General features: G+C 40.7%; 1 protein-coding gene across 1 annotated transcript in view; it reads left to right on the forward strand.

Annotated features, from left to right (window-relative positions):
- Positions 1–27,706, forward strand: part of SORCS3 (sortilin related VPS10 domain containing receptor 3) — a 603,874-nt gene that overhangs the window by 506,688 nt on the left and 69,480 nt on the right. The window contains exons 15-16 of the mRNA XM_072995578.2: positions 19,532–19,649; positions 22,101–22,234. Of these exons, the coding sequence (XP_072851679.2) occupies positions 19,532–19,649; positions 22,101–22,234 (252 nt within the window). The remainder of the gene's footprint in view (positions 1–19,531; positions 19,650–22,100; positions 22,235–27,706) is intronic.

Consider the following 27,706-nt stretch of genomic DNA (forward strand, 5'->3'; position numbering starts at 1 on the left):
AAATCCAGATTTGCTTTAACAGAGCTGTTACTTTCATAATTATTATCATATGTTATTTATCTCTTTATCCATTTATCAGTCATTAGAACCATGAAATTGTAAAATTGGAAGGCATTCCAGGGTTAATCTAATCCAGCCCCCCTCCAATGCAAAAATATGGTAGCTAAAACACCCTTAGCAGATGGTCTTCAAACCTTTACTTTAAAATTACAAACAATCCATAACTTTCTGAAATAGACTGTTCCACTGCCAAACAATATTGCCATCAAAAAGCTCTTCATAATGCTTAGTGAGAATCAACTTTCTAAGAATTTGAATCCATTGCTTAGGGTCTTTCCCTCTGGAGTCCCATATAAGAGCCCATTAGGCATTTTTCTTCTCCAGACTAAACACATGCAGCTTCCTCACCAGTTTCTCACAGGATTTGGTTTTCAGGCCATTTATCATCTTGGTTGCCCTCTTTTTGAACACAATATAGCTTGCTGATATCAATTTTAAACAGTGGTGCCTGGAATTGGGCATTGTACTCCAAGGTAGATCTGACCAAAGTGGAATAGAGTGGTATTAGAAGGCCGAGTGCCAAAGAATTGATGCTTTTGAATTGTGGTGCTGGAGGAGACTCTTGAGAATCCCCTGGACTGCAAAGAGATCAAACCTATCCATTTTTAAGGAAATCAACCCTGAGTGCTCACTGGAAGGACAGATCCTGAAGCTGAGGCTCCAATACTTTGGCCATCTCATGAGAAGAGAAGACTCCCTGGAAAAGACCCTGATGTTGAGAAAGTGTGAAGGCAGGAGGAGAAGGGGACGACTGAGGATGAGATGATTGGACAGTGTCACCAAAGCTACCAACATGAATTTAACCCAACTCCAGGAGGCAGTGGAAGACAAGAGGGCCTGGTGTGCTTTGGTCCATGGGGTCATGAAAAGTTGGACGCGACTTAACGACTAAACAACAAATCACTTCCATTAACTTGGACCCTATAATTCTGTTGATGCAACCTAGAATTGTGTTGGTTTTTATTTTTGTTCTGTTTTGCTTTGTTCTCAGCCACCTCATCACACTGTTTACTCAGAGACAGCATGTGGTCTACTATGACTTTTAGATTTGTTTCATACAATATAGTACAGTATTGCCAAACGAAGGGTCTTCAATCATATACTTGTACCCTTAACTTTTTCCTGTCTAAACAAAGAACCTCACTTTCATCCTTGTTGAAATTCAGTTTGTTTCTTCAGGTTGTCTTGAATTCTGATTCTTATTTCTTAAATATCAACTTCCCATCTTACTTTGGCATTATTCACAGATTTGATTAGCATCCCCTCTATGCCTTCATCGAAGTTATTTATAAAGATATTGAACAACAATGGGCCTAAGACAGAAGCCTGTGACATCCCACTTGTCATTTTTTTGCAGGATAATGAGGCAAAAACTGTGAGGACTATTTGAGTATGTTCCCTGAAACAGCTATAAATCCAATTAGCAGTAGCATCATCTAGCCTATAATTTAGCAGCTTGGCCACAAGAATATAATGGGGTACCTTGATGGAAAGCTTTCAGAAATGTAGACACATTGCATCTGATAATTTTTGTCATGTTTACCCTGCTGCAATATATAGGCAGCCACTAAAGAGTAGGTTTGCCCTCAGCACAACAATCTCTAGATCACTGGATAGATAGAATATGACTGAAAGGTTTATAAGCAGCTTTTCTAAGCCTCTATTTATTGTTTAGTGAAAGAATTATAGACTGTCTGATGAGCAGATCTTTCAGCTGTCATCCTTTATGTGTGCTTTATTTCCATCCTCTCCTGAATGTGCATTATGTTGCCAGTGATTAGATTATTTAACTCCTGCTCCTCTTCTACTCTCTCTGACTCCAAATCTGTGTCTGCCTTGATTAGGTCCTGATTCTTTGACTCACTTTCTTGACAATTTGTCCATAACCAGTGACCTTCTAGAACACTAATCCCATCAAAACCTTAATAAGAAACAATCAGGAGGTTACACAGCCCATTAGACTGGCTTTAAAGCTGCAATTCATATTTTATTCATGGCCCAGCTTTTCGCTATCCATTCAGAAAAGTAGGTTTACCGGCTAAAGTTGTGTATATTTTTCTGCTGCTTCTTTTGTGCATTCACATTGGTTGGCTGTAATGTGTACAGCTGTTTCAAATTAAGCCATGACCTGGAATCAGCTTTGCAAAGACAGCCTGGAGAAATTGTCCAAAAATGAACAGCTGATGCTTCTGTGTGTCTTCTACCTCACAGGGTTAGCTGAATGCAGACATAAGAGCAAAAGTACAGGTGTATTCTTAATAACCAGTATGTATTGTGGAGTATGAAACACTGTGCAATGATAGTTTTCCACTTCTAGGTCCAAAGGGCGAGTAGCTTTTAAAGTAGAACCTTGCACATAATTCTATTATTCTGATACATACTTGTTGATTTAGTTTTCTCAAGGGTGATCTAGTGGTTGGATGGGAACATTTATTCTGCTTAAAGCCAATTGGGAGAGTCAGTGTGGTGTCGTATATTAAACACTGGTCTTGGAGTCAGGAAACCTGCCCACTCAGTCATGAGAACTCACTGGAGAAATAGTGATGATAAACCATTTCTGTTGCCATAAGTAAGAAGCAACTTGATGGCATGTAGCAACAAGAAGTTTGGCTTTCCAGCTGGGCAGGTGCTAAAAGCCACTGCAATGTCGCTCCTTTCTGTTTCTGAGGGCTTATGAACAGGAGGTTATGAAGAACGAGAGTAAATAGGAACATTTAGTGGATGACTTTGAGGGTAAAGCCAGGAGTCCTGTGCCATCATCACTTATCAAGATAAAGAGACATGAAGGGTTAAGGAGCTGCTGAAATGACACAACACATCTGTGCCATATTTGTTTTCCTGCTTCAGGAGGCAGAAAGCTACAGCTGCAGTAAGTCAGCTGGCTGTCCTCTTACAAGAGAAGGTTGAAGAGTGAGCCACCTAGCTGAACTGTGGGTCATCAGGGAAAATGAAGCATTTTTGCATAGTGCAATGCAGAGTCTTCTGAGAATGTAACAAATGGGGGATACCTCTAGGAAGGTGGTAGAATGGCAGGTGCACGAGGCAATAAGTTGAAGGAATGTGACAACAGAAAAGCAGAGTTATCAAGAGCTGTGTTCTGTTTTTAGAGTTGTACACTCAATGTAAGACCCCATGGACAATACTTCTAAGCCACTGGAAAAGGGGCTGCAGTCATAGTCTTCAGAGAGCATGGAGGTACCTGTGCAGGATTCTATGGATTGAAGGTCTTCTGCCACTTTTCGAGAACATGAGGAGATATGGTGGTGATTCATCTGACCAACCAGTGGGGGCCAGGCTCTCTAGGATGTGGAGGATGCTGGGAGCTATAGTCTTACTGCCCATTGCACTCTATAGAGGGCACCTCCTAAAGAACTACAGCTCCCAAGAACCACTACACCAGCTTTTAATTTTTTAAAATAAGTAACAACAGAAAGCAAAGACTGGAGAAGCTGATGCTAGGAATGTGGCAGCAGTAGCAGTAACTATTCCAAAAGCCCTTATATAAAAGGCAGTTTCAGAGCACATGGATCAAAAAAGATAGAAGAGGGGGAAATGTGTAAATCTATTAGAAAGTTTGTTGTGGCTATCAAGCCAAACTGAAGATTTGTATTATGTATTCCCATACAAGATTGCCAAACATATGAAAAGGATAGATGTATTGCTGTGGTGGGAGTTTTCAGCTAACCTGAGATCCACTGAAAGTGAGACTTTGCCAAGAATATAAGGTCCAATAAATGCCTCTGTTGCTGACGATGTCATTTTTCACAAGGTGAAAACAGTGACAGTGTAAGTACTTAGACCTGTTCCACACCAGTAGGGAAGAACTGGTGAACAAGGTTGTAGTAGTGAAAACCTTGGCTGGATGTGACCATGTCCTCCTTTGATTTGTTTATAGAAAAGATAACATTTCCACAGTGCCTTAAGAAAACTTTTCAGCAAGCTTAAGGAAATAGCTGGATGAGATCACATGGTCAGAAATACTGGAATTCATAACTGGGGTTTGTTGTCGAAGCAGACAGGTGGTGGGCCTGAGCAGGTATGAAAATTCACACAAATATGCAAACATTGGAAGTAAAGCAGTCCACAATTTATTGGTAACAGCTGCCAAGTAGTACTGGCACTAGCACGGAAGACGGAACTGTGTCAGCTGACCCACCTGCCTACTGATGATATAACCATGATAAACAACAAATGGGAGTTAACCATGTGGATATTTGCCCTTTTCCTCACTAGAACAGAGAGTTTGCAGTCTCCCGAGCAGCCCTACAATGGCTTTTTTTCACCCCACTCCAGTAAAGAGAATGACCGGGGAGTGTCAAGCATCTGCCATTCAACCCTTTTTTAATTTTCTAACCAAAATCATCAATTAAAAAAGAGAGGCTCCCCTTGGAAAACAGCTAAGTCCCTGCAGACTGGAGGTGTATAAATGTTGTTCCTGTCTTCTAAGAGGGGAAGAAAGAGGGCTCTGGCAACTACTGACTTGTCAGGTGGACATCAATATTTAAAAAAACAAACAAACAATGGAACTGATCATTAAACAGTATATCAGTGAGCAGTTAGGGGAAATATGGCTATTATTACAAAAAGCCATCATAAATTTAACCAAAAAAGTATCACCAAACTATTTTTTATCTCCTCTTCCTCCTCCTCTTTGATAGAATTATGAGCTGGACAGAAGAAGGAAATGCTATGGGAACAGTGTATCTTAATTCCAGTAATGCCTTTTATATGGTCCCCAGGATATTATCACCCTACTACTTGTTTCTTTTGATTTTTTTTGACCATTTGGGAGCTCACAAACAAATAAAACAAGCAGGAGCACAGCAAGCTAGTTTTGTCCTTTCCTTAGCAATTAAATTACAACTACATTTCAAACCATATCTTAAGAGGTTGCGTTGTAGGAATTGGGACAAGAGGAAGTGAACGAGCAGAAAATGCTGGAAGCATAATTTTCACCATATAAATGTTAAGATTTGGGGATTCATCCTAATTTACACAATGTCCTCCCTCTGACACAGAAGCAGATGAAAAAGACTCAGGTATTTTAAGCAGGGGATCGCTGAAAACCATGGTCGAAAATTCTAAAATTCGAGAGAGTAGATATACGACAAAAGGAATAGGCAAAATTTGTGTTCATCCTATGAAGACTAGCAAGAAGACCTCAGCAACTCATACTTTAGATGCTAATAAAGTGGCTTTAAAGGGGGGATGTAAAAGGCAAAAGAAAAATAAAACCATAAAAAAGATAAGAAAAAAGTGCAGTGTTGCTGGGAATGGATCTAGAGAGATTGTTTAAACTGAGATAAAAAATCATCTGCAGCTTCTAAAAGGTTACAGTATTGTTTGTTTGTTTGTTTGTTTGTTTGTTTGTTTGTTTATTTATTTATTTATTTAGCTTGTATGCCGCCCATTTAGACATAGTCTACTCTGGGTGGCTCAGAAACACGTAATAAAAAACAATCAATATAAGGTAACGGTTCACGACATTAACTCAAAACAGAATAGAGAAAGAGAGAAAGAGAATTACATAGAGTCCGGAGGGAAGGCCTGTCTGTATAACCAGGTCTTGAGTTGGTTTTTGAAAATGCCCAGCAAGGGGGCCAGACAAATATCGGCTGGAGCGTGTTCCAAAGCCTGGGAGCCACTGCCGAGAAGGCCCGATTTCTTGTTTTTTCTTTCCAGGCCTCCCTCGGTGTTAGGCTCCTCAGTTGCCCCTCCTGGCTAGGTCAGGTGATACGAGTAGATCTAGGTGTAGATCCAAGAACAACAGAAGAAGAAAAACAAGGGAGGAAATGAGAAAGATTTAAATAAAACTGTTAATTTGCAGCAGATAAGGAATAAGGACTAAAAGGGAGAGCAACAGATAGACGTATGAGTGGGGAAGTAAATGGGATCCATCAGTAAAAGTGCTTAGTAGTGATCTGGGGTGTTTAATGGATCGCATATGCACAATTATTCATGTACATACAATAAACTCCTTAATAGAGTTCCAGTTGGTTATTGGCATGAGGAATAATAGTATGAGTGTTGGTTAGAACTCAGTGATGCTCCTACAACAATTAGTTCTGACTAATTATCCAGAATTGTGGGTTGTCTTGCACACCCTTAGTGTGTAGTACCTCTTTTGTACATTTTAGATAAGGGTTTCCTGAGAGTATTGAGTTTGAAGGAAGACAAAAATGTTGTAACACCTGAAAGACTAACTGCTATATTTTAATATGAACTTTCACAGACAAGTCCATTTCCTCACAGTTTTAAGGATTTTGTCTACATGGAATATATGTATATTGATGGATTTATTTATTTATTTATTTATTTATTTATTTATTCATTCATTCATTCATTCATTCATTCATTCAATTCATACCCCGCCTATCTGGTTATTTCAACCACTCTAGGCGGATATAGAGCTTCTTCTAAAGGTTACCTTTAGAGACAGGGACAGAGCAAGATTTATCAACAAAGCTAAGGAGGTGTTCTTTGCTTTGGTTATAGTATGATTTTTATTGTTTATATTTTGAAAACCAGACCCAGCAGCAACCTTATTCAATGCTGCAGATTCTAATAGTATTCTCAAGGAGCCTCATGGTGCCGTGGTTAAACTGCAGTACTGAGTAAAGACTCTGCTCACAATCTGAATTCAATACCAACAGACTCAGGCAGCCAGCTTGAGGTTGCCTCAACCTTCCATCCTTCTGGGGTCCAGAAATTGAGTACATGGCTTGTTGGGGAAGGGTGCAATGTGTATCTATCATAATTAAGTTGTAAACTGCTCAGAGAGAGCTTCAAAAACTATGTGGCAGTTTATAAGCAGCACACTTTCTGTACCTTCTTGTTGCCAAGAAAACACTCTGGGCTCAAATATGAAAGTTCCTGTTTCTGTCATAATACTCAGGTATCATGGAACATTACCATCTCATTTTACTGAAATCTTGCATGCTCCAGACCACTGTATTACTTAGCTGTATAATGTAGTGCCCTAAACTGTGGTGCGCAAATGGTAATATTGTCAGGCAAAGAAGTATTAATGATGCATTAATTTAAATAGTGTAGCACTGTCCACAGTGAGGAGGAATTAAAGAACCTTGTAATGAGAGTGAAAGAGGAGAGTGCAAAAAACGGTCTGAAACTCAACATCAAAAAAACTAAGATCATGGCCACTGGTCCCATCACCTCCTGGGAAATAGAAGGGGAAGATATGGAGGCAGTGTCAAATTTTATGTTCCTGGGCTCCATGATCACTGCAGATGGAGACAGCAGCCCTGAAATTAAAAGGCGCCTTCTTCTTGGGAGGAAAGCGATGACAAATCTGGACAGCATCTTGAAAAGCAGAGACATCACCTTGCCAACAAAAGTCCGAATAGTCAAAGCTATGGTTTTTCCTGTTGTGATGTATGGCAGTGAGAGCTGGACCATAAAGAAAGCAGACCGCCGAAGAATTGATGCCTTTGAATTGTGGTGCTGGAGGAGGCTCTTGAGAATCCCCTGGACTGCAAGGAGAACAAACCTATCAGTTCTAAAGGAAATCAACCCTGAGTGCTCACTGGAAGGACAGACCCTGAAGCTGAGGCTCCAGTACTTTGGCCATCTAATGAGAAGAAAAGACTCCCTGGAAAAGACCCTGATGTTGGGAAAGTGTGATGGCAAGAGAAGAAGGGGACGACCGAGGATGAGATGGCTGGACAGTGTCTGCGAAGCAACCAACATGAACCTGACACAACTCCGGGAGGCAGTAGAAGACAGGAGGGCCTGGCGTGCTCTGGTCCATGGGGTCACGAAGAGTCGGACACGACTAAACGACTAAACACACACACACACACAGCACTGTCATAGTTTGGATTGGGATAATATAATTCCCATTCCCAGTGCTGACAGTGTCTCATGATTGCTCCATACAAACTGAGGAATTTCGCACTGCACTCCAGTGATGACTATCTTGATGGTTTTGTAGGCACATAAAATAGAAGGCCAACTGTCCTTCTTGCACAATAGTTTCTAGGCATTTTCTCCTACCGCTTTGTCAGCACTGTTGATTTAAAGAGGACACGAAGGAGCTCCAGTTGGAAGGGAGATTATTAGAACACAGATGGTGTATGATATGCAGTAAAGCCGACAGATTGCATCAGAGTACATTTTTTAAAAGATCCAGCCATACAATGGTAAGAAGGAAGAACTCTGTTTCTTTTGTTGCCACTGCTTCTGTAATTTGTATTCCAGGTGGCAAATGGTCTAATAAACCTTGGTGACCTCTGCTTGGACACTGAGCTATTTAATTCCTGCTGTGATTAGTTTACCACTACTGTGCTTGCAGACAAAATAGCATAAATTCATTTATGCTTAGAAACAACAAAGTCAAATATGGTGTAATAGTCTAAAATAATGGAAGCTGAACCTTCCTTTGTTTATTTAGGTTGATTCTGGTTCCACTTGCTTTGCAAAGGAAAGGTGTGATCAAAGATCTGGATATAGCTCACTTAAGGTCTGGGTCCCAACCCCACCCCTTCTAAAGGCCCCTCCTTTCCCAGTGAAGAAAGGGTATCCTCCTTCCTAGGCACAATGAATAATGAAGACAAGCAGACTGTTTGGTATTATTATTTAGATTAGGCATCCATCAGTCTCAAGAGACTATAGTAGTGCTCTGAATGGAGGACTTGGAACAGCATCTAGTGTGGCTGAGAAGGCCAATCCAAGAGTGATAATGCCTTCCACAATGGAGACAAGTCCAGCTCCCTGATTTTGCTGGTTTTGGGACTGCCTCTTTGCCTCAGCCTGCTGGACGTCTCTTCAAAATGGGAGAGGCCATGATGCACTGCCTGCTTCCAGGCTGAACGCTCAAGGTTCATTTCCCATCTGTTGAGGTCCATTCCTAAGGCCTTCAGATCCTGCTTGCAGATATCCTTGTATCACAGCTGTGGTCTCCCTCTGGGGCACTTTCCCTGCACTAATTCTCCATACAGGAGATATTTTGGAATCCAGCCATCAGCCATTCTCACAACATGCCCAGGCCAGTGTAGACACTGTTTCAGTAATATATATATGCTAACAATTCCAGCTCATTCTAGGACTGCTCTATTTGGAACTTTGTCCTGGCAGGTGATACCAAAACTGCGTCGGAGACAATGCATATGGAAGGTGTTCAGCTTCCTCTCCTGCCGTGCACAAAGGGTCTAGGACTCACTGCAGTACAGCAGTGTGCTCAGGACACAGGCTCTATAGACTTGGATCTTGGTATATGCTGTCAGCTTCTTTTTAAACCATACTCTCTTTGTGAGCCTAGAGAACATGGTAGCTGCTTTGCCAATGTGTTTATCCCGCTTGACATCTAGAGAGAGTCAGAGATCATTGACTCAAGGTACACAATGTCATGAACAACCTTCAATTCTTCCGTGGAGATGGTAATAGAGGGAGGTGAGTCCACGCCCTGGCCCATGACTTGTATTTTCTTCAGACTGATTGTTAATCCAAAGTCTTGGCAGACCTTGCTAAAATGATTCATGAGTTGTTGGAGGTCTTCAGCAGAGTGGGCAACAAGAACTTCATCATCAATGAAGAGGAAGACCCACATGCATTTCAGCTGGACTTTGGTCTTCGCTCTCAATCTAGAGAGATTAAAGAGCTTTCCATCTGATCTAGTCCGGAGATAGACACCTTCTGTTGCAGTTCCAAAGGCTTGCTTCAGCATGATAGCAAAGAAGATCCCAAACAGGGTCGATGCCAATTTTTGCGAACGGAGTGATCGGCGCCTTCAGAGGTCTCCAAGGGCTTTCCCCCTGAAGTGGAAGAAGCCCTTTGAGACCTCCAAAGGCAAAAAGGCAGGGGGAAAGGGTGGGAAATTTGAATGTCCAGCCCTTCCCCCCCGCCGCCTTTTTGCCTTTGGAGGTCTCAAAGGGCTTCCTTCGATGTCAGGGGGAAAGCCCTTGGAGACCTCCAAAGGTGCAGTCTGCTCCGTTTGAAAAAATTGGCATCAACTTGCGAACAGAGCCTCAACCTCTGAAGGCAAAAAGGCAGGGGAAAAGGGCAGGAAATTTGAATTTTCCCCCTGCCTTTTTGCCTTTTTTCTGCCCTAGGAACGCATTGATCAGTTTTCAATGCATTCTTATGGGAAATGGTGCTTCAACTTAAGAATGTTTTGACTTAAGAATACAGTCCCAATACAGATTAAGTTCTTAAGTCGAGGTACCACTGTATCTGTATCTCAGAGCAGAATTGAAGCTAATAATCATTGGGACACCTCCTGCCAGCCTGTTGGACATTGCTATGAGCAAGTCGAAGAGCCTGCAAATTGTACTCACTAGGACAGGCTTTGTATGCTGCTAGATCTCTCCTCTTATCCTTGATGGCTGGCATCAACTCCTCCGAATGGGCTTTGAACCAGTCTGCCATCTTTTTGGTCTTCTTGCCAAATGTGGACAAGGGGGTGTTATAAATAGCGTTCTTGAAATGTTCCCATCGTTCAGGTGCATTTGCATCAGCCAGGCCTGGAAGGGTTTCCTCAAGTGCTTGAGCAAATTCTTCCACTTTTCTTTGATCATTAGTTTTGCTGATGTCTATACGTGGTCTTCCTTCCTTTTTCGTGTGATACAATCTTGTTATTCACAGTTTTATTATACTACACACCAGGGAGTGATCAGTATCGCAATCAGCACTCTGGTAACTGTGTGTGATGGTAATACTAGGAAGGCTAGAATGTCTAGTGAGAATCAAATCGAGCTGATGCCAGTGCTTCAATCTTGGATGTCTCCAGGAAACTCTGTTTGAAGCTTTGTATTGAAGAACGTGTTGCTGACACAAAGACCATAATAACAGCAAAACCCCAGAAAGCCTTGGCCATTTTTGTTCATCTTCCCAATGCCAAAACGGCCTAGACAAGTGGCCCAAGAATTGTGATCAGCACCAACTCTAGCATTAAAGTCTCTGAGAATGAACAGTAGTTCTCTCTCGGGGACTTTTTTTGATAGTAGCTGCCAGATCATCATTGAATTTGTCTTTGACTTCTGTTGTGTATGACAGTGTTGGTGCATATGCACTAATGAGGGTGACCAGTCCCGGTGATGAGTGGAGCTGCAGAGACAGGATTCTTTCACTCCCCACAGTAGGTAGAACAATGGATCTCAGCAGAGTATTTCTGACCGCAAAGCCAACACCATACTCCCTGGTCTCCTTCAATGGTTTTCCCTGCCAGAAGAATGAGAATTTTTTTTCCTTGACAGATCCCATGTCTGGCAATCTCATCTCTTGCAGGGCAACAATGTCTATCTGCAGTCTACTCAGTTCCATGTCGATGACAGCTGTCTTGTGCACATCATCTATTTCCTGCAGGTCATCAGAAAAGCCAGGGGTCATTGTCCAAACATTCCAGGTGCCCAACTTTAGGGCAGAAGTTTTCTTCTGGTTGTTGCATGGTACAGGGTTATTGATCTGCTTGTCTGCTTTTACTCTAAACCCCACGCACTCCGTGAGGTTAACAGACCGTGGTGAGGTAGCACCTTGCTGGCTGGGGACTAACCAGCTTAAGGTGGGCAGTAGCTACCTAGTGAGGTGCCATGACCTCTCCTATTATTATTATTTTCTCCCAAATTGCATGATTTTGTGTTTACTTGAGGTGGAAGTTTATAAAAAAAGGGTACATCAGTGTGCCTATGTTTTGAGTGGCAAAGGGGTTGATCCATGAATTACATTTCTGTGCTTTTGGAAATATAGCTTCAACCATAATTTCTCCCACTTTAAACTACAGTCCCCTCTCTTTGTGATATTCATTTCTACTCAAATCCTATGTTATAAATTTGCCCATCAACAATGTAGTCTAATTCCACTGTACTGTTTCATTGGAAATTATGCTTCCAGCTTCACAAAATTATGACACTGTCCCCCAAAAAGGAACAAAATATCCGCAGTTTTAGTTCCCAATATGGGCTCCATATTGAAGAAGTAAGCATTTTGGCACTGTTCATTGGAATGGCTAGGCGGGGTATAAATTAAATAAATTATAAATAATAAAATAATACAAGAAAACAATATATTTTTGTTCTTGCTTCTTTGTGATACCAGGAGAAAAAAAATAACTTTATTTTATGCTTTCCCTGGAGGAAATAGTTCTGTCTGTCCATACAAAACAAATGGTTTTCCTAATATTAAAATCCTATTAACTTATAAAAAATGATATCAAATTATAGCTGAAGTTCGTGTGGTGCCCGGAGCATAAAATCCAAATGGTGATACATATGTAGTAATAAACTAGGTGACAATTTGCTGCTATATAATATTATCACAAAATGTATCATCTGAGGTGAGTAGCCTCATCCAGCATAATGGCCAGAACACTCCTGCCTGATTTACGCATAGAAAAATGAAAGCCTAGGAGAAAATAGTAAGTTAAAATGAATACTTTATTATTTAATATGTGTACATTTACACTGACTCTACATTCATTAGAGTAAAGTAAACAGCATGGAAATGCTGCTGAATGCCCTTTCTTTGAAAAATTCTTGGATGAAAACCAAAGTCGATTCAAACCAGTGGTTTGACATTGAATGTTTTCCTGAGAAAATAATTTTATATTGCAAGTTGGAAATAGCTCTGTATTCTAGCACTTAAGTTGATCTGTGATTAATTAACCTTATTCTTTCTTTTTTTAAAGGAACTCTTTTCTATAGCAAAATGAAAAATAGGGAGATAAAGCACTTCTGTATTACCTTAGATTATGGCACAAAGTAAAACAACATGCTAAATAATTCCCAGTGGGGTCATCTGGTCAAATTTTATATTGCATTTATATGTTATTGTGTATTTTAAACATTAATGAAAGATTAAATTATAGCAGTGTTACTTCTGACCTTTTTGAAATTACTCGCTCATAAATCTACAAACAATTCACAGTGCTTTCCAGGTTTGTGTTTAAAAAATTGCTCATAAATTAACAGCCTCCACCCTTGACTCGGTAATTTTTTTGGTAAAAGCCTCAAAGTTTAGGTTTTCTGCTGAGGTGACTGAGAAGTTCTCATAATTTATGGGAGATGCTCATGAGCTTAACAGTTTAGTTTGAGGAATGTAAAAACTGGCAACCCTTTGCACTGTAAAATATTATTTTGCAGTCCAAAGTGGGGAATATTCACTACAAGTATGCATTCTGGAAGGTGACTCTATCCCAAATGCCACCCAGGCTTCTGTATTTATTGTTTCGCAATGGTTTCCATTTCAGTGCTGCTCAGATGAGAAATTGAGTAGTGACTTCTCCTATTGACTTTCCAGATTCCTGGTTTGAAAATGTGGCTGCATCCTTTCATCAATGACAGAACAGCCTATATAAGCTGGCAATCCAATCCTGGCCTAAACTGCTTATATTATTGAGGATACACACTGCAGCTTTTTAGCTGGCAACGGGTGAGGGATTTTCTAATGTCATAAAATGGGTTCTGAATAAACCAACAAAGAGCTCATTTCCTAGTCTGCAAATGGAATTGACTAGAGTAGGATTATAATAATGTACCACACACATAGATAGCTATGGAGCATACATAAATACTCTCCTTAGCTCTTCAATTAAGTTGTTCCATGGCATAATACTGATAATCATCAACATCTTAAAACTGCAGGGCTGGAAGGGACCGTATGGATTAGTCCAGTCCCTGTCAAGGAGGCACAGTGGGGAACTGAACTCCCAACCTCTGGTTTGCAGCCCAGATATCTAAACCACTTCTCAGGTGTTTTTAATTATATTAACAAAGAAAGCTCAGTTTGTGCATGGCACTACCACCCCTAGGTAAGATGCATCAGCTGTGGTGAGAGTGCTGACCCTATCCAGTGTTGAGTCCCACCCTTTCTGGGATTCTGACGGTTGTCTTATATTGGCTGCTGACAGGAAGTCTGAAAGTGACATTCACAGAGTTTTATGCAAAACAGTAAAGCCCCTCCCCAAAGCATTTTCAAAAATGCAATAGGATCAGCATTGAATTTGTTAATGGTTTTTGGACCATGTAGGTATTAGGCAAGCCAGCATGTATATGTGTGTATAAGAATGAATGAGCTGTATTATTTGCATTAGAGGACATTTGTAACCAATCAGTCTGTGTTTTGTAGCCAATAGCTACTTAGAAAGTTAACTGACAGATATAAGAAAAATGTTCATTAGTGGGAAGCTTGTCTGCTGATAAGTTAATTTTCAGTTAGGGCTAGCTGCTGTTAGATTGTTGGCTGTTAACAGTTAATAAGGAAGCTGTTATGAAACAGTTATAAGAAATCTGTCAAGCACAAACCAAATCCATACCAAGTCAAATATTCAGTCATTGTTAGCTTATTCATCAACATATTTTTAAAGTAAACATTCTTAAAGTTTACTATAACTGAATGATTATTCTCTTATCTGCTGGCACTGATACTTATATATCAAGGGAGAAATAATTCATAATCTGTATATAATTTTAAAATTCATGCTTAATCTGCTGTGTCCAAACTCACAAAACCTCAACAACGGTGAGCAAATGTTCACATATATTTCACTCCAGCTGCCTCTTATCCAAACAAAACATTTTTGTCAGCAATGGCCCAGAGATGCTGCTTGAGGCAAAGGACAAAATGGTACCTCCATTCCGAAAGTGAAATTTGACTAGAGTGGCAGCTATATCTTACATCGTCATCAAATAACAAGCATTTTTCACAGTTTCTAAGGAGATTAGCCTAATTTAGGAGGTATGGGGCAGCTTCTGAGGTGTACACTGCTCTGGCACTGCCTGTGGTATACATTCAATTGGAACTGACCAACCCTAGGCCTTCAGTGAGAAGGGCACTTGGAACAAACATGGTCTTGCATCCCCATTCAACACAACAGCTGAATTCCAAACTAGCTAGAAGCGATTTGCATAATATCTAAACTCATGACAGGAGCTAAAGTCAAATCTAAAGAGCAATTTTAGCATAATCTAAATATATACAAAGAAATGATGCCCTCTTGTTGTATAACAAGAAGCTTGACCTAGAACTATTTCTGCAGTTAAGAGGAAAGCAGCCTTTGCAATTCCTACTGCTTTAATTACATTAAGTGTACTATTGTTTCTTCGAAATTATAGTAATTAAATGTGCAAGTCTTCCTTGAAATCATTTAATTAAACAATTGCTAGCCCTTTATTCCTTTTGGAATGCTAATGTATTCACTTTAACTCAGACATTTTTTTCATCCTTAATCTTTGTAATCAGTCATTTTCTCTCTGGATTTTGGGACAACTTGGTAGAGGACAAACTGAGAGCAATCTCTTGTTGTTGTCCATTCCCCCCCCTCCCAGTGCTGGATTACCAAAAATATTTGATGCCAGTGATAGAAAGTTATGACCTTTCTGTAAAATTGTGGTTTCTATACTATAGTTCAGGCTATTTAGAGTTTATGCCCTGTATTGATAAGTTATTAAATTAGATGAAGCAGAGCGTATTCACATCTGGCATAAATCCAGCAAAGAGATGGCATTGATTTGCACCAGCTGTGTGTTTGGTTGCCAAATGGAAACATGGATGAATAGTATGTTGCTAAATCAAGTGGGAACAAGGTTTCGTGAAGGTTGCAGGTTGTTGGGTTGTTATGTGTAAGTTAAGATAGACAAGCAGAAGCAGAGAAAATGTTCATCATCACGGCATTTTTAAATATTGGCAGCATGGATGGGTGGAATAAGACAGTCCAGGACGAAGCAGTTGATATATGTGGATAATAGAGGGAATGATCCTTCTTGAAAAACAGCATTTATATATACCAACCATAGGAAACACAGTATATTATTGACTAGGGCTGATGGAATTTGCTTTCAGCCCAGGAATATTTGGAGGACTGCAGGTTGCTCACCCTCATACTGCATAAATCAGCTCGATATGATGTAATTATGAAGCCAGGTAACAGCCTGCTTCTGCCATGACTTCAAGCTACCACCATGATACAGTATCCATGGAGTATGAAATTGTTATTTAATATTTCAGTGCAGTTTTTTCTTCCACCTTCTTTTCTTTGAAAGATTAAGAAAATGATCTGTTTTTAACACACAAGGGGAAATAAAATTGTTCTTCTTCCCCCACTCACCCTCGCAACAAACAGATAAATATTCTATTGTAAGGGAATCATAGCTGGCTGGATAGATAGCTCAATGGTTTAGATATCTGGCTGCTGAGCCAGAGGTTAAGAGTTCTATGCCTCCTGGGAGTAGAGCCAGCTTGTGTGGCCTTGGGTCACAGTCCCAGGGCACACCCAGCAGAAGGGAATGGTAAACCACTCCTAAGTATTCTCTACTTGGAGAATTCTGAAAAAGATCACTTTAAGTCAGAGTTGACTTGATGGCGCATGATTACTATTATTAAGGGCATAGTAATTGGTTTGGTGCTGTGAAATGGATGTTGGTCATCAAATCATTATTTTAACCACATTTTTCATCTCAGACTGTCAGGTGCTGGAGGACTTTTCCCTGCTGGCTAGTAGGGAACAAATTGATCTGTTTCCCCCAGTGCTTCAGCCTTTCGGACAGATTGTCAGGCTTTGTGTATATTCTAAAGATGGCCACTGGTAACCATGTCCTGAAGTGTTCCTGCCACCCACCATTTGGAAATGGTTGTAGCTGATTGGAAAGCCCTTCCTCACTGAGAAAATAACCATCAATGTATTGAACAACAAACAGTTACAAGATTGAAAACAGGCTCACCACAGCTTGACCAATGAAAGTAGCCTTTTGCCTAGATACCTGGACTTATTTATTAATTAATCCATTTGTTGTTGTGAATATGTCCCATTACTTCAAAGACTTAAGCTTTTTTTTTCAAGTATGATTTTGAAGACCAATCAAATGCTTTAAGTTTCAATCTTATGACTGTTTCTCATAATTGGCATCAAATTTTGAACCCTCTTAGAACTTACTTCTGTGTAGATAAGTATTGGATTCTATTTGTATGCCAGTTTAAATTTTATTTTCCATAAAACTGAAGATTTGGAAGGAAAGTTTCTGTGAAAGTTGCTTTTCTGAAAGTGGGGAATAAAATATAAAGGGGAAAAAAATCCATATTTTCTATTATTTGGAATTTTATTTTCTTGCCTGTATACAGCAGCAATTCTACACATATCATTGTAGATGGCTTTTAAAATATTATTTGAAGGAGCTCCTTCAGTCCATTCAGTGCTTCTCCAGAGGGACGTGGTGGCACTGTGAGTTAAACTGCAGAAGCCTTTGTGCTGTAAGGTCTGTAGATCTTCAGCTGTAAGATCGAATCTACGCGATGGAGTGAGTGCCCGCCGCTTGTCCCAGCTCCCGCCAACCTAGCGGCTCGAAAGCATGCAAATGCGAGTAGATAAATAGGGACCACCTCAATGGGAAGGTAACAGCATTCCGTGTCTAAGTTGCACTGGTCATGTGACCATGGAAGATTGTCTTTGGACAAACACTGGTTCTATGGCTTGGAAACAGGGATGAGCACCACCTCCTAGAGTTGAACACAACTGGACAAAAATTGTCAAGGGGAACCTTTACCTTTACCTTTTCAGTGCATTAGGTGACAACTATAAATGGCCAGGAACTGGCAAACTGGTGGTTTGTGTGTTTTTAAGGGATCCATGCAGGGGGGAACCACCCATCCACCCCTTCCCTCATTGCTCCCATTGCTTCCCTATCTTCTCTTGAAGCCTTCACCTGCCATCATGGCAATCATCCTGACAGGCAGCAGACTATGCTTCAAGGACCTGGGCCTGCTACTTCTGCACAGGCACCTGTTGTTCACCTGAGTGGTGGGAGCATGCACATGTCCAGCAGGTCCAGGCTTGCTGTTTGTCAAGATGGTGGCAGTGGTGGCAGAAAAGGATGCAGTGGCAGCAGTTTGAAGCCAAGGTAGGGAGCCAGTGCAACAGTGGGAAGCAGGTTAGGCAGGCATCCCCTTTTAATGAAAAAGCAAAGTGCTGAAGGGGGAATAAGTTTGATGCTTCCTTTTGTTTTGGCATAACAGGATCCTTGAACCAAACCACAAACCAAACCACAAATCACCCCAGTTTTGGGTTTTTCTGGTTTGTGGTTCAGTTTGTGCCCATCTCTAGTGCCAACCTCTTCATTTGGAGGTCACCTGACTAACTGTGCTGTCCAGCCTAAGATTTGTTTTTTTGGGGCGGTTGGTTTTCGATTATTTTAACCGATAATTTTTTATCATTTTGATTTATGGTAACTTACTGCTTTGTATTTTCATGACTATCTTGGTTATTTTTCTTATTTGTGCCTTCTACACATCATTTCAAGGTACAGTATTTTTTGAGATGCTGTAAGCGGTAGATAAATTAAGTCAATAAATAATAAATGTTTCAATCAATCTGGGATCATTTAGTGAACAATATTACATCAGGTGGTATTTGGCTGGGTAATAGCTTTCTTTCTCTGAAGGCAAAATGAAGCACTTATTCATCCCATTTAGAGTGAAGGCAATAGAAACACGTCTCCCTTCATGGCTAAGCAGGGCAGTGCTTTCTTGCTGCATTGTACAAGACAGTGTGTATATTTTCTTAGCGTGTACTTACATGATGACATAAGACAATTTATTCAACTCAAAACCATGGCTGAAATCTAGTAGTAAGTCACAACTACAGTAGACTCATTTGATAAACAGAGCTTATGAAAGAGTAAACTCAGCAAATCCCCAAAAATACATGATTGAATGTAATGTAGTGGAGGTGGACAGCATAAACTTTCAGTAGCTGCTGCTAGTTAGAGTGATTACAGAATAAGGGAAATGTTTATTTCATCTTCCTATAATGTTATCCTTCCAAGCAACAAATGTCTTCAAGTGCTCCTGAAAGAGATATCAGATATGGAAAAACTGAGCAGTTACAAAACAAACGTCAGCTAGTTTGCCAAATGTTAATTGAGGGAAATTTGCATTAGAATAGACATATATTTCCTTCAGAAAGGTGTACTGTTTCTTAATCCAGGATCAGCTCTGAAACTAAGATTTACTTACTTATTTACCTAGCTGCCTTGAGTATTATTTTGTAAGAAACACAGTATACTAGTCTTTCTGGTAACCTTTATCTGTTTAGAAGATAGAAGATTAATCACATAATGTAACTGCCAGTATGGATATTACAAATTTATTCAAAACATTTGGAAATTTGAAAGCAGAATAATACGATCATATTTCCTTCTCTGGAAAGGTCAATAAAATATTTCAGCACTGAAGTGATATAATCTGTTTCAGTGGGTTAAATAACTATGATCTGCTTTGTAATTGCCTACTGTGGATACCTGGAACAGAAGAAAGTTTAACTCATCTCTTTTCCAAGGTGGAAATAGTGAGAAGCAGTGTATTTCATCTGATAATTTCTACAATTGTAATGGCAGTTTCTATTTTCCAGGTAATCCATACGTGCATCCAATTTTTGTTAATTTTCTATCCACCAGTAATATTTTCTAATGGGATTAATGGCATATATCTCTTTTCCTTTTTCTATTTTCCCCTCTCCCCCTCCCATACTTAGGATCTTTGGCCACCTCAATCTCCGCTCTGAATGGCAACTAGTTAAAGTAGATTACAGATCCATTTTTAGCCGGAGATGTACCAAAGATGACTTCCAGACATGGCATCTGCACAACCAGGTACTCTTTTTATTATCCAAAACAATGCAAGCCCAAGACATGCCTGACATGAAGGAAAAGGACCAGTCCATGTGCAAAAGCTGACCAAACTGACTTCGTACCTTACTTGAACCTTACCCCAGTGCTATCAATGGGAGACAATTCTCTATCACACTTGAGGTGGAGTTGAGGGGAGTTGAAATGGGGAAGAACAGATTGTGTGTTTGTGTGTATGCATGTTTCTTTTCCCTTATAAGGAGGAGCAAGTAGTTGACAAGGAACAGGAATGAAACTGCCACTGCTGTCCCTTAGCATCTGTCATCTAGTTCCTAATAATTGGGCCAATCCTCTTCCAAAAGGAGCATTTGACTTGAGTCTGTGCACTTAACCCTAAGTGTTGTCACCAAAAAACAGATCCAAATAACTTGATTCTGTCAAAGACAGGGAGTAGACATATCTGAAAAGAAAGGACTCCATGTAAAATTTAATGACAAGACAAGACCCACCAAGTTATTAGTTACCAAATGTTGAAAGAGAACAGGTGTGTACTGTAGTTCTCAGCCTTGCAATGATATGTAGAAAAGGGATGTGAGTCTTTTTATGACTGTTTTCACAGGCAAAGATGATAAATTGTACATTTTCCCCCTCCTCATTTTGTGAAAAGCTACATATTTTCTACTACTACTGACTTGAGTGGTATAATTATACTAGATGGGCGGGATATAAATCAAATAAATAAATAAATAAATAAATTGACGATTTTGTGCACACTGTAAATGGAGCACATTGTATAACTTGCAAAGTGCTCAAATTAGCTATTGCTTTGTTTCATTGACTTTCAAACAATTTAAGCATTGGATCGGTCTCTTGCCTCTTTTTAAAACAATCAGCTAGCCCCTCAATGTTGTCTCTGTGTGTGCACATGCAGCTGTGTGTGAGGAGCGACATTGTGTAGACTTTCCAGTATCTTCTGTGTGAATTACAAAACCTCAGGTTGTGAATCTTAATGCTTCTCGACCCCACAGCATTCTATGGGATTTCCCAGCCAGCAAAATGGTCTCAGTTTCTCCCTGTTAAATCCTGTATATAGTTCTTTAGATACTGGAAAGGAACTGATGCTATTCTCTCTAGGGTTCCTTATCAACACCCAGGTAAATCTTACTGACCCTGTGGAAGATTACGTTTGAAAGTCCTGAACTGCTTATCCCTGTAGTAGTATCCCCTCCAGGATTTTTGAATCTATTTTGTTGCTCTTGTCACTTTCAGGCTCTTAAAATAGTCAGTTTCAGATGGTAGTGCATAATACCATGGGCTGAATAACACAAGAGTTTGAAACTGAGCAGTATGAGAAACTGAAATTGACAAGAACAGCAAAAAATGGGTACAAGCAGGCAGGAATGTCAATATTGTGCAGGAAATTGGCCAGAAAATGGTGGTGGTGGGAAGAGCATTTCTCCCACTGCCACTCCGGGAAAATTTCCTAGTCTCCAGGGCTGTGTGGATATTTTGCTGTTGCAAAATATCAAAAATCGTTGTGATTGAAAGAATTGCGGACCACTTGTTCCATCCCTAGCAAACATCTCGAAAGAGGAGAGCACTCTTTTTCCTCTCCTGAACAGCAGGCAGGGAATCTGTTGAGGCTGCAAAATGCTTCATCTAAAAGTGTGTTGCCATAGACAGATACCTTAAACCAGTGAGAATTAGGAATTCCGTGAAGATTTTCCCTTCTACTCTACTGTACAGAAAAGCAAAAATATGAGAAACAGATAGTCAGAACCAACTACACAAAAGGCAGAATGAATGGGAGTTATGATCCCATGAGAAAGAAAGACTGTCAGGAATATTTGCAGTCTCTCGTTGTACAAACACTAATTTTGATTAAAAATAGTATAGTCATTATGACTTGATTAATGATAAGATAACCTTAGAACTGAATTATAATTATGGAAGAAAGATAAGTTGTAATCCAAGTGAAGACATAGTACTCAAATTAGAAAGCGCTGAAACATATATTTAATTTTTTATCAACAATTTCTGGCATTATATTCAACAAAAACATTTCTGGTTTAAAAGTTATTTCTTGATCTATAATTTATTGTGAAATATCTTTTATCTGTCTCCAAAAATCATTTGCTTTATCGCAAGTCCACCACATATGAGAAAAAGTTCCGGGTTGCTGAGAACACTTCCATCGTGAATTGCTTGGCCCTGATACCATTTTTTCTAATTTTACAGGTGTATAATACCATCCATGCAACATCTTTAAGACATTTTCTCTCAAATTTACTGGTTTGGGTCATCTATAATTCTCATTCCACATTTGAATCCACTCATATACAGTATGTCTATATTGTATAAAGTTTCACTTTTCGATGGCCTAGTTGTGATGTTTTCTAGAAAGACTAAGAGAGATGCACACAGTTTGATCATTTCCCTTTCTCCATTCTAACCCACCATTCTTCTGCAACAAAGGGTGAACCTTGTGTTATGGGTGAGAGGAAGATCTATAAGAAGCGCAAAGCAGGGGCATGGTGCTCCCTCAGTAGAGATTACTCAAGGACAGTTGTCTCTGAACCTTGCATCTGTGCTGAATGGGACTTTGAATGGTAAGCCACATTGTTTCTGATAAGTGTTTCCCCCTGCAAATCTGCTTATGCATTGTGGACTGATAAGACCAAAAGTCCATCTATTTTAGTTTTCTGTTTTCTCAGAGCCCTTGGGAAGCCACACACACAGAGACAAACACACGCACACGCACACACGCACACGCACACACGCACACACACACACAAGACATTGGTGTGGTAGCACTTTTCTAACTGTGTTTCCTAATAATTTTTATTTAGAGGCATACACTTCTAAATGTGGTTGCACTTTCAAAGGGAAGTAACCCTATCAAATTTCAGGCAAATAAATCTAGTCCTTCCTTCCTTTGTCCCAGACACTTTTAAAATTTCCCTTAGAACAGTAATAGCAAATGCATGATGTTTAAAGATCTGGCAGCTCCTTCAAAGGGAATTTTCTCTGCCAAATTGCAGACAGAAGAGTCTAGCTGGGGTTGTACGAACTGTCTTTAAGCTGTGCTTTAATATGTTTTCAGTTTGCTAATGTGTGCTGCTTTTCTCCACTATGCTCAGATGTGTGACATATGTATGCTGTTTGCACATGAAGACTCTGCAGTGAACACATAAACAGTACAGACACTCACAAGAGGAAACATCAAAATAAAACAACAACACACAGATTGAAATCAAACCCAAACCTAACTTTTAAAATAATTAGAACAAAATAGAAAATGTAGCAAAACTGGTAGCATAATAACTCTGTGACCAACATACTCAAATGAACAACAGATACAGAATAAAGAAAGGTGGGATTGAGGTGGCTAAGGGTTTTAAAAAGGTTAGTATGGTTAGTATTTGTAGCATGAAGAAGGGAGAAACATAGGTGAAAAACTGTGTCCAACACCAGCAAAGGTCTTTCCAAAGCTCCTTCCTTCTAAAAAACAACAACAACAATTATTTACCATCTCTCCTTCAGGCACTGTGATTAGAGGGTACTGGCTGTTGAGTTCCTTCCCCCCAATCTCATAATGAATTTGTGGAAGAGTCCATCTTTTCTGAGGTTTCTAATTTGTTTGACACTATGCTGGTGTAAAGACTGATACTGCACCAGCCCTGGCACAAGCTCTCCCATTGCTTGAGGGGGGAATAGAAGTGCTGATGCTTAAAAAAAAGAGTGGGGCAGTTATGGGGATGGTCATACAATATTTGGACTTTTAGTAGTCAACATGTGGTCCACAGCACACCCTGTGTTAGCCCATGCATGTGTTGGCTGAAGTGCAGGAGAAAAAAACATTCTTCATGGCACTGTGTAGGCACCCTCAGAGGGATTAAATCAAAGATGGAGAAACAGAAAAAGAGTTGTGATTGCTAATGCATCAAGGCCAGGTATTTCAGTATCCCCAAAGATGTGGCCATCTCTTTGATTTATTTTTGACTTAGGATGTGATCCATTGCAAAGAGTGCACCTCATCACACTAGAAAGGGTCACTTCAGTGGGAGCAGTCTCCCTTAAAGTGAGCTCCATGCGATCACATCCTTAATCCAAATGTTGCATGCATTTTCTTTCAGTTCTTTATTCAAAGCAATATGACTCAAATTGTCTAGAAGAGTTGAATTCTTATTCTGAAAAAAAAAACGGTGTAAACTCCCTCAAAGTTGCCTTTTGTACCTCCCAATGCAATGGACAAAATTGGGGTGAGGCGGGGCCCAGAAGCCATTTTCTCATCCTAGGGCTCCTGATGGTTGTAACAACCCATGCACATGCCATGGGAACTGCCATGCACAGCCGAGGGGCCACCGCCGAGAAGGCCAGGTTTCTAGTTTTTTCCTTCCGAGCCTCTCTCGGCATCAGGCCCCTCAGCCGTCCCTGCTGGCTATGGTGGGTGATTCGGGTAGATCTGGGTGGAAGAAGATGACCTGCCAAATATTGAGGTCCCAAACCGTTTAGGGCTTTATAAGTGATCATTAGCACTTTGAAGTCGACGTGGAAAACTGATGGGCAACCAGTGCAAAGCAGCCAGAGTGGGGGAGATGTGTTGGTGTTTTCTCACCCCACTAAGTAGCCTGGCTGCTGCATTCTGGACCATCTGAAATTTCCGCATCAGCCTCAAAGGCAGTCCCACGTAGAGTGTGTTACAATGGTCTAATCTCGAGATTACGAGCGCATGGACTAGAGTAGTGAGGCCTCCCCGATCAAGATATGGATGCAGCTGGGCAATCCACCATAGATGAAAATAGGCAGAGCGGACCACGGATGCCACCTGGGTTTCCATGGTAAGCGCCGGGTCCAGATGTACCCCCAAACTGCGGACCTCACTCTTTGCGGCAAGGGTCATCTCCTCGAAAGAAAGGGAGTTACCTATACTGCTGACGGAAGGACCACCCACCCTCAAGACCTCAGTCTTGTCCGGGTTCAGCCTCAACCCATCCGACTACATCCATTCCAGTACAGTCTCCAGGCAGCACTGGAGGGACAGAAAGGCATCCACTGAGGTAGATGAGAAGGAGATGTAGAGCTGTGTGTCATCAGCATACTGGTGACATGAAGCTCCACACCCCCTGATGACCCCCCCAGTGGCCTCATGTAGATGTTAAACAGCATTGGAAAGATGATCGACCCCTGTGGAACACCACAATTGAGGCTCCACAGGGTCAAAACCCTCTCTCCAAGCTGTACTCTCTGAGGACAGTCCTCCAAGAAGGAACAGAGCCAAGCAAGCGCTAGGCCACCTATTCCTAACTCAGAGAGCCTCCCCAGGAGGATACCGTGGTCAATGGTATCAAAGGCTGCTGAGATGCCAAGGAGGACCAACAAGGACATATTGCCCCCATCGGCCTCCCTCAACAGGTCATCCATCAGTGAGACCAGTGCCGTTTCTGTACCATAGCGCAGCCTGAAGCCCGACTGGAATGGGTCCAGAGCATTGGTTTCATCCAAAAGCGCCTGGAGCTGATCTGCCACTACCCTCTCAACCACCTTGCTAAGGAAAGAAACGCTGGCGATGGGCCTATAGTTTCCAATGTCAATGAAAAAGGAAGGAAAAAAATAGGGATTCTGTGGGTCACAAAGCAGCTCTCAAGGCCACATGATCACCACTCATCTTTACATCCTCTTTGTTAATTATAAGCACATGATTTGTTTATGTTGGAAAGGGATTAAAGTCCAAACAACTTCTAATAGGAGAAGTGAGCATGTAATCACACACTAGCAGAAAATAATCTTATTAAAATGCTTGTTCAAAATTTCCCTCCTTTTATTCTTTATTTACCCTTGTCAAGAAAGATTTTCCAGGCAAGTTAGCCCAAGCAGCAGCTGGACTTGGTAATTTTTCTAACATATAAACCCTCCGGGTTTTAACTGGGAAGGTGGACAGCATGTGTGTTTTTAATATATATTTACCAGAAGTTAATGAACGAAGTCTGTGGCCTTTGGGGCATAGAGCAATGTTGTCTTTAATATTATTTAATATTAATGCAACTCCTTCTTTCTTTCAGGCAACATGTGGCTCCTCCTGAACATTTTTAATTACCAAGCCACTACCAGGCATTTTTTAAATATGCAGGGCTGGCCTGCTGAGCACGATTAAATTTGAACATCAAAACAAAAAAAAACATTAGGACATTTTTCATCCTTTTTAAACAGTTCAGAACTTTTTGCCCTCTGAAGAATAATGAGCTTCAGCCAGGGTCACAGGAAAACCTCTGCCCCCTTCTGCTGCTGTTCTCTGGAGACTTGTGAAACTCATAAAAAATAGTCAATTTGTAATGCTAACATTCAGTTTAATGACATAATGTCTGACACTGCTGCTTGAGAGACACCAGGAACCCTTGTCACTTCCCCTGTCTTAAAAATAAATAAAATAAAATATTCCCTACATAATGTTTTCAACAAAGAGATAGCTGTCATGAGATACTGCAATGACTTCATCCATATCTAAACACCTTGCTATCTCTGAACTGTTACAGTTCATAAAATATCTAGGGGATTATTCATTTACAGAAGCTATTTGTTCCTAGGGCTATTTCATATAGCATTTCCTCCATGCAGTCACATGTAAGACTGTGGAGTGGACTTCTGCTCCATCACAGTCAATTTTTTTTATTGTGAAACTTGGGAAGGGGCCATTTGGGATCACAGAAGTCATTGCTGCTGTGCCCATGAAGACAGCAGATCAACATTTCAACATGTTTATACATGCCGTGTTAGATCAAAGAGTACAAGGACATAGACAGCATAGGACCTTGGCCAGCTGAGATCCAATTCATACAAACCATTTTTTATTTTGGTGGTTGTGGGTTTTTCGGGCTCTTTGGCCGTGTTCTGTAGGTTGTTTTTCCTAATGTTTCGCCAGTCTCTGTGGCCGGCATCTTCAGAGGACAGCACATCTTCAGATGCCGGCCACAGAGACTGGTGAAACGTTAGGAAGCACAACCTTCAGAACACGGCCAAAGAGCCCAATAAACCCACAACAACCATTAGATCCTGGCCGTGAAAGCCTTCACGAATACATTTTTTCTTTCTTTATATGACTGTGTACTCTAGTGCTATGGATGCAGGTAGCCTTGGATCCAATAGACCAAGAGCCCAGTTCAATCCCCAAAGCCTAATTCAATTGGCTATAAGCTCATGAGGCACTGTGGCAGGTAGGGCATTGGGCAGGGTCAAAAATATCAGACTATTTCATTTTAAAGCTCATATGGCCAGTAATTTCCCTAGGAGAAGCATTTCAGCTGTTCTTAGTATTGGAGGCGACACTTTACAAAAACCAGTGGTATCCTCTGTTTTTTTCAGTAGCTTAAGTTTAGCATATAAAATGGTACAAAAAGATGGTAATAAGGACCATAGAAAGAGCATAAGAAAACAATTTTTAAAAAGTTTATAGAGTGCCGCCATGCAAAACGAGTTTATATGCTTCTTTCTGAGTAAATTTTACCTTGTTTCTCAGTTAAGTATCTGGTTATGGAGCCAGAAGCTGGGAGTTTGATTCCCTACTGTGCCTCTCAGGAGAAGAGCTAGCCTTTGCAGTCTTGGGCAAGCTCAAGGCCCAGAGCACCAGAGTCCCAGAAGAAGAGAACAATAAACGTCTTCTAAGTACACTCTACTCAATTTCTAGAAAACCCTAGAAAAGGCCACCAGAACTCAGAATTGACTTGACAGATATACCCAATGTGATGTAATGGATAGAGTGAGGGACTAGGGCACAGGAGACCTTGGTTGAAATCCCCACTCAACCATGGTGAGCTGAATTGGTAAATAATAATAACAATAATTGTGTGCTGTCAAACCAATTTTGACTTATGGCAACCCTTTTCAGGGTTTTCTTGGTATACTCAGAAGTGGTTTACATTTCCCTTCTTCTGGGAGCATCCAGGGATTATGTAGCTTGCCCAAGGCCATACAGGCTAGAGCTTCTGAGATATACCGTGGAATTGGAGTCCTTACCTCCAGCTCCAAAGCCCAATGCCTAGCCAACTGAGCTAAATCACTCCATAAATATTTCATGTACCCTACAA

Source organism: Pogona vitticeps, chromosome 3 (genome assembly GCF_051106095.1).
Source record: "Pogona vitticeps strain Pit_001003342236 chromosome 3, PviZW2.1, whole genome shotgun sequence".
Classification (NCBI taxonomy): domain Eukaryota; kingdom Metazoa; phylum Chordata; class Lepidosauria; order Squamata; family Agamidae; genus Pogona; species Pogona vitticeps.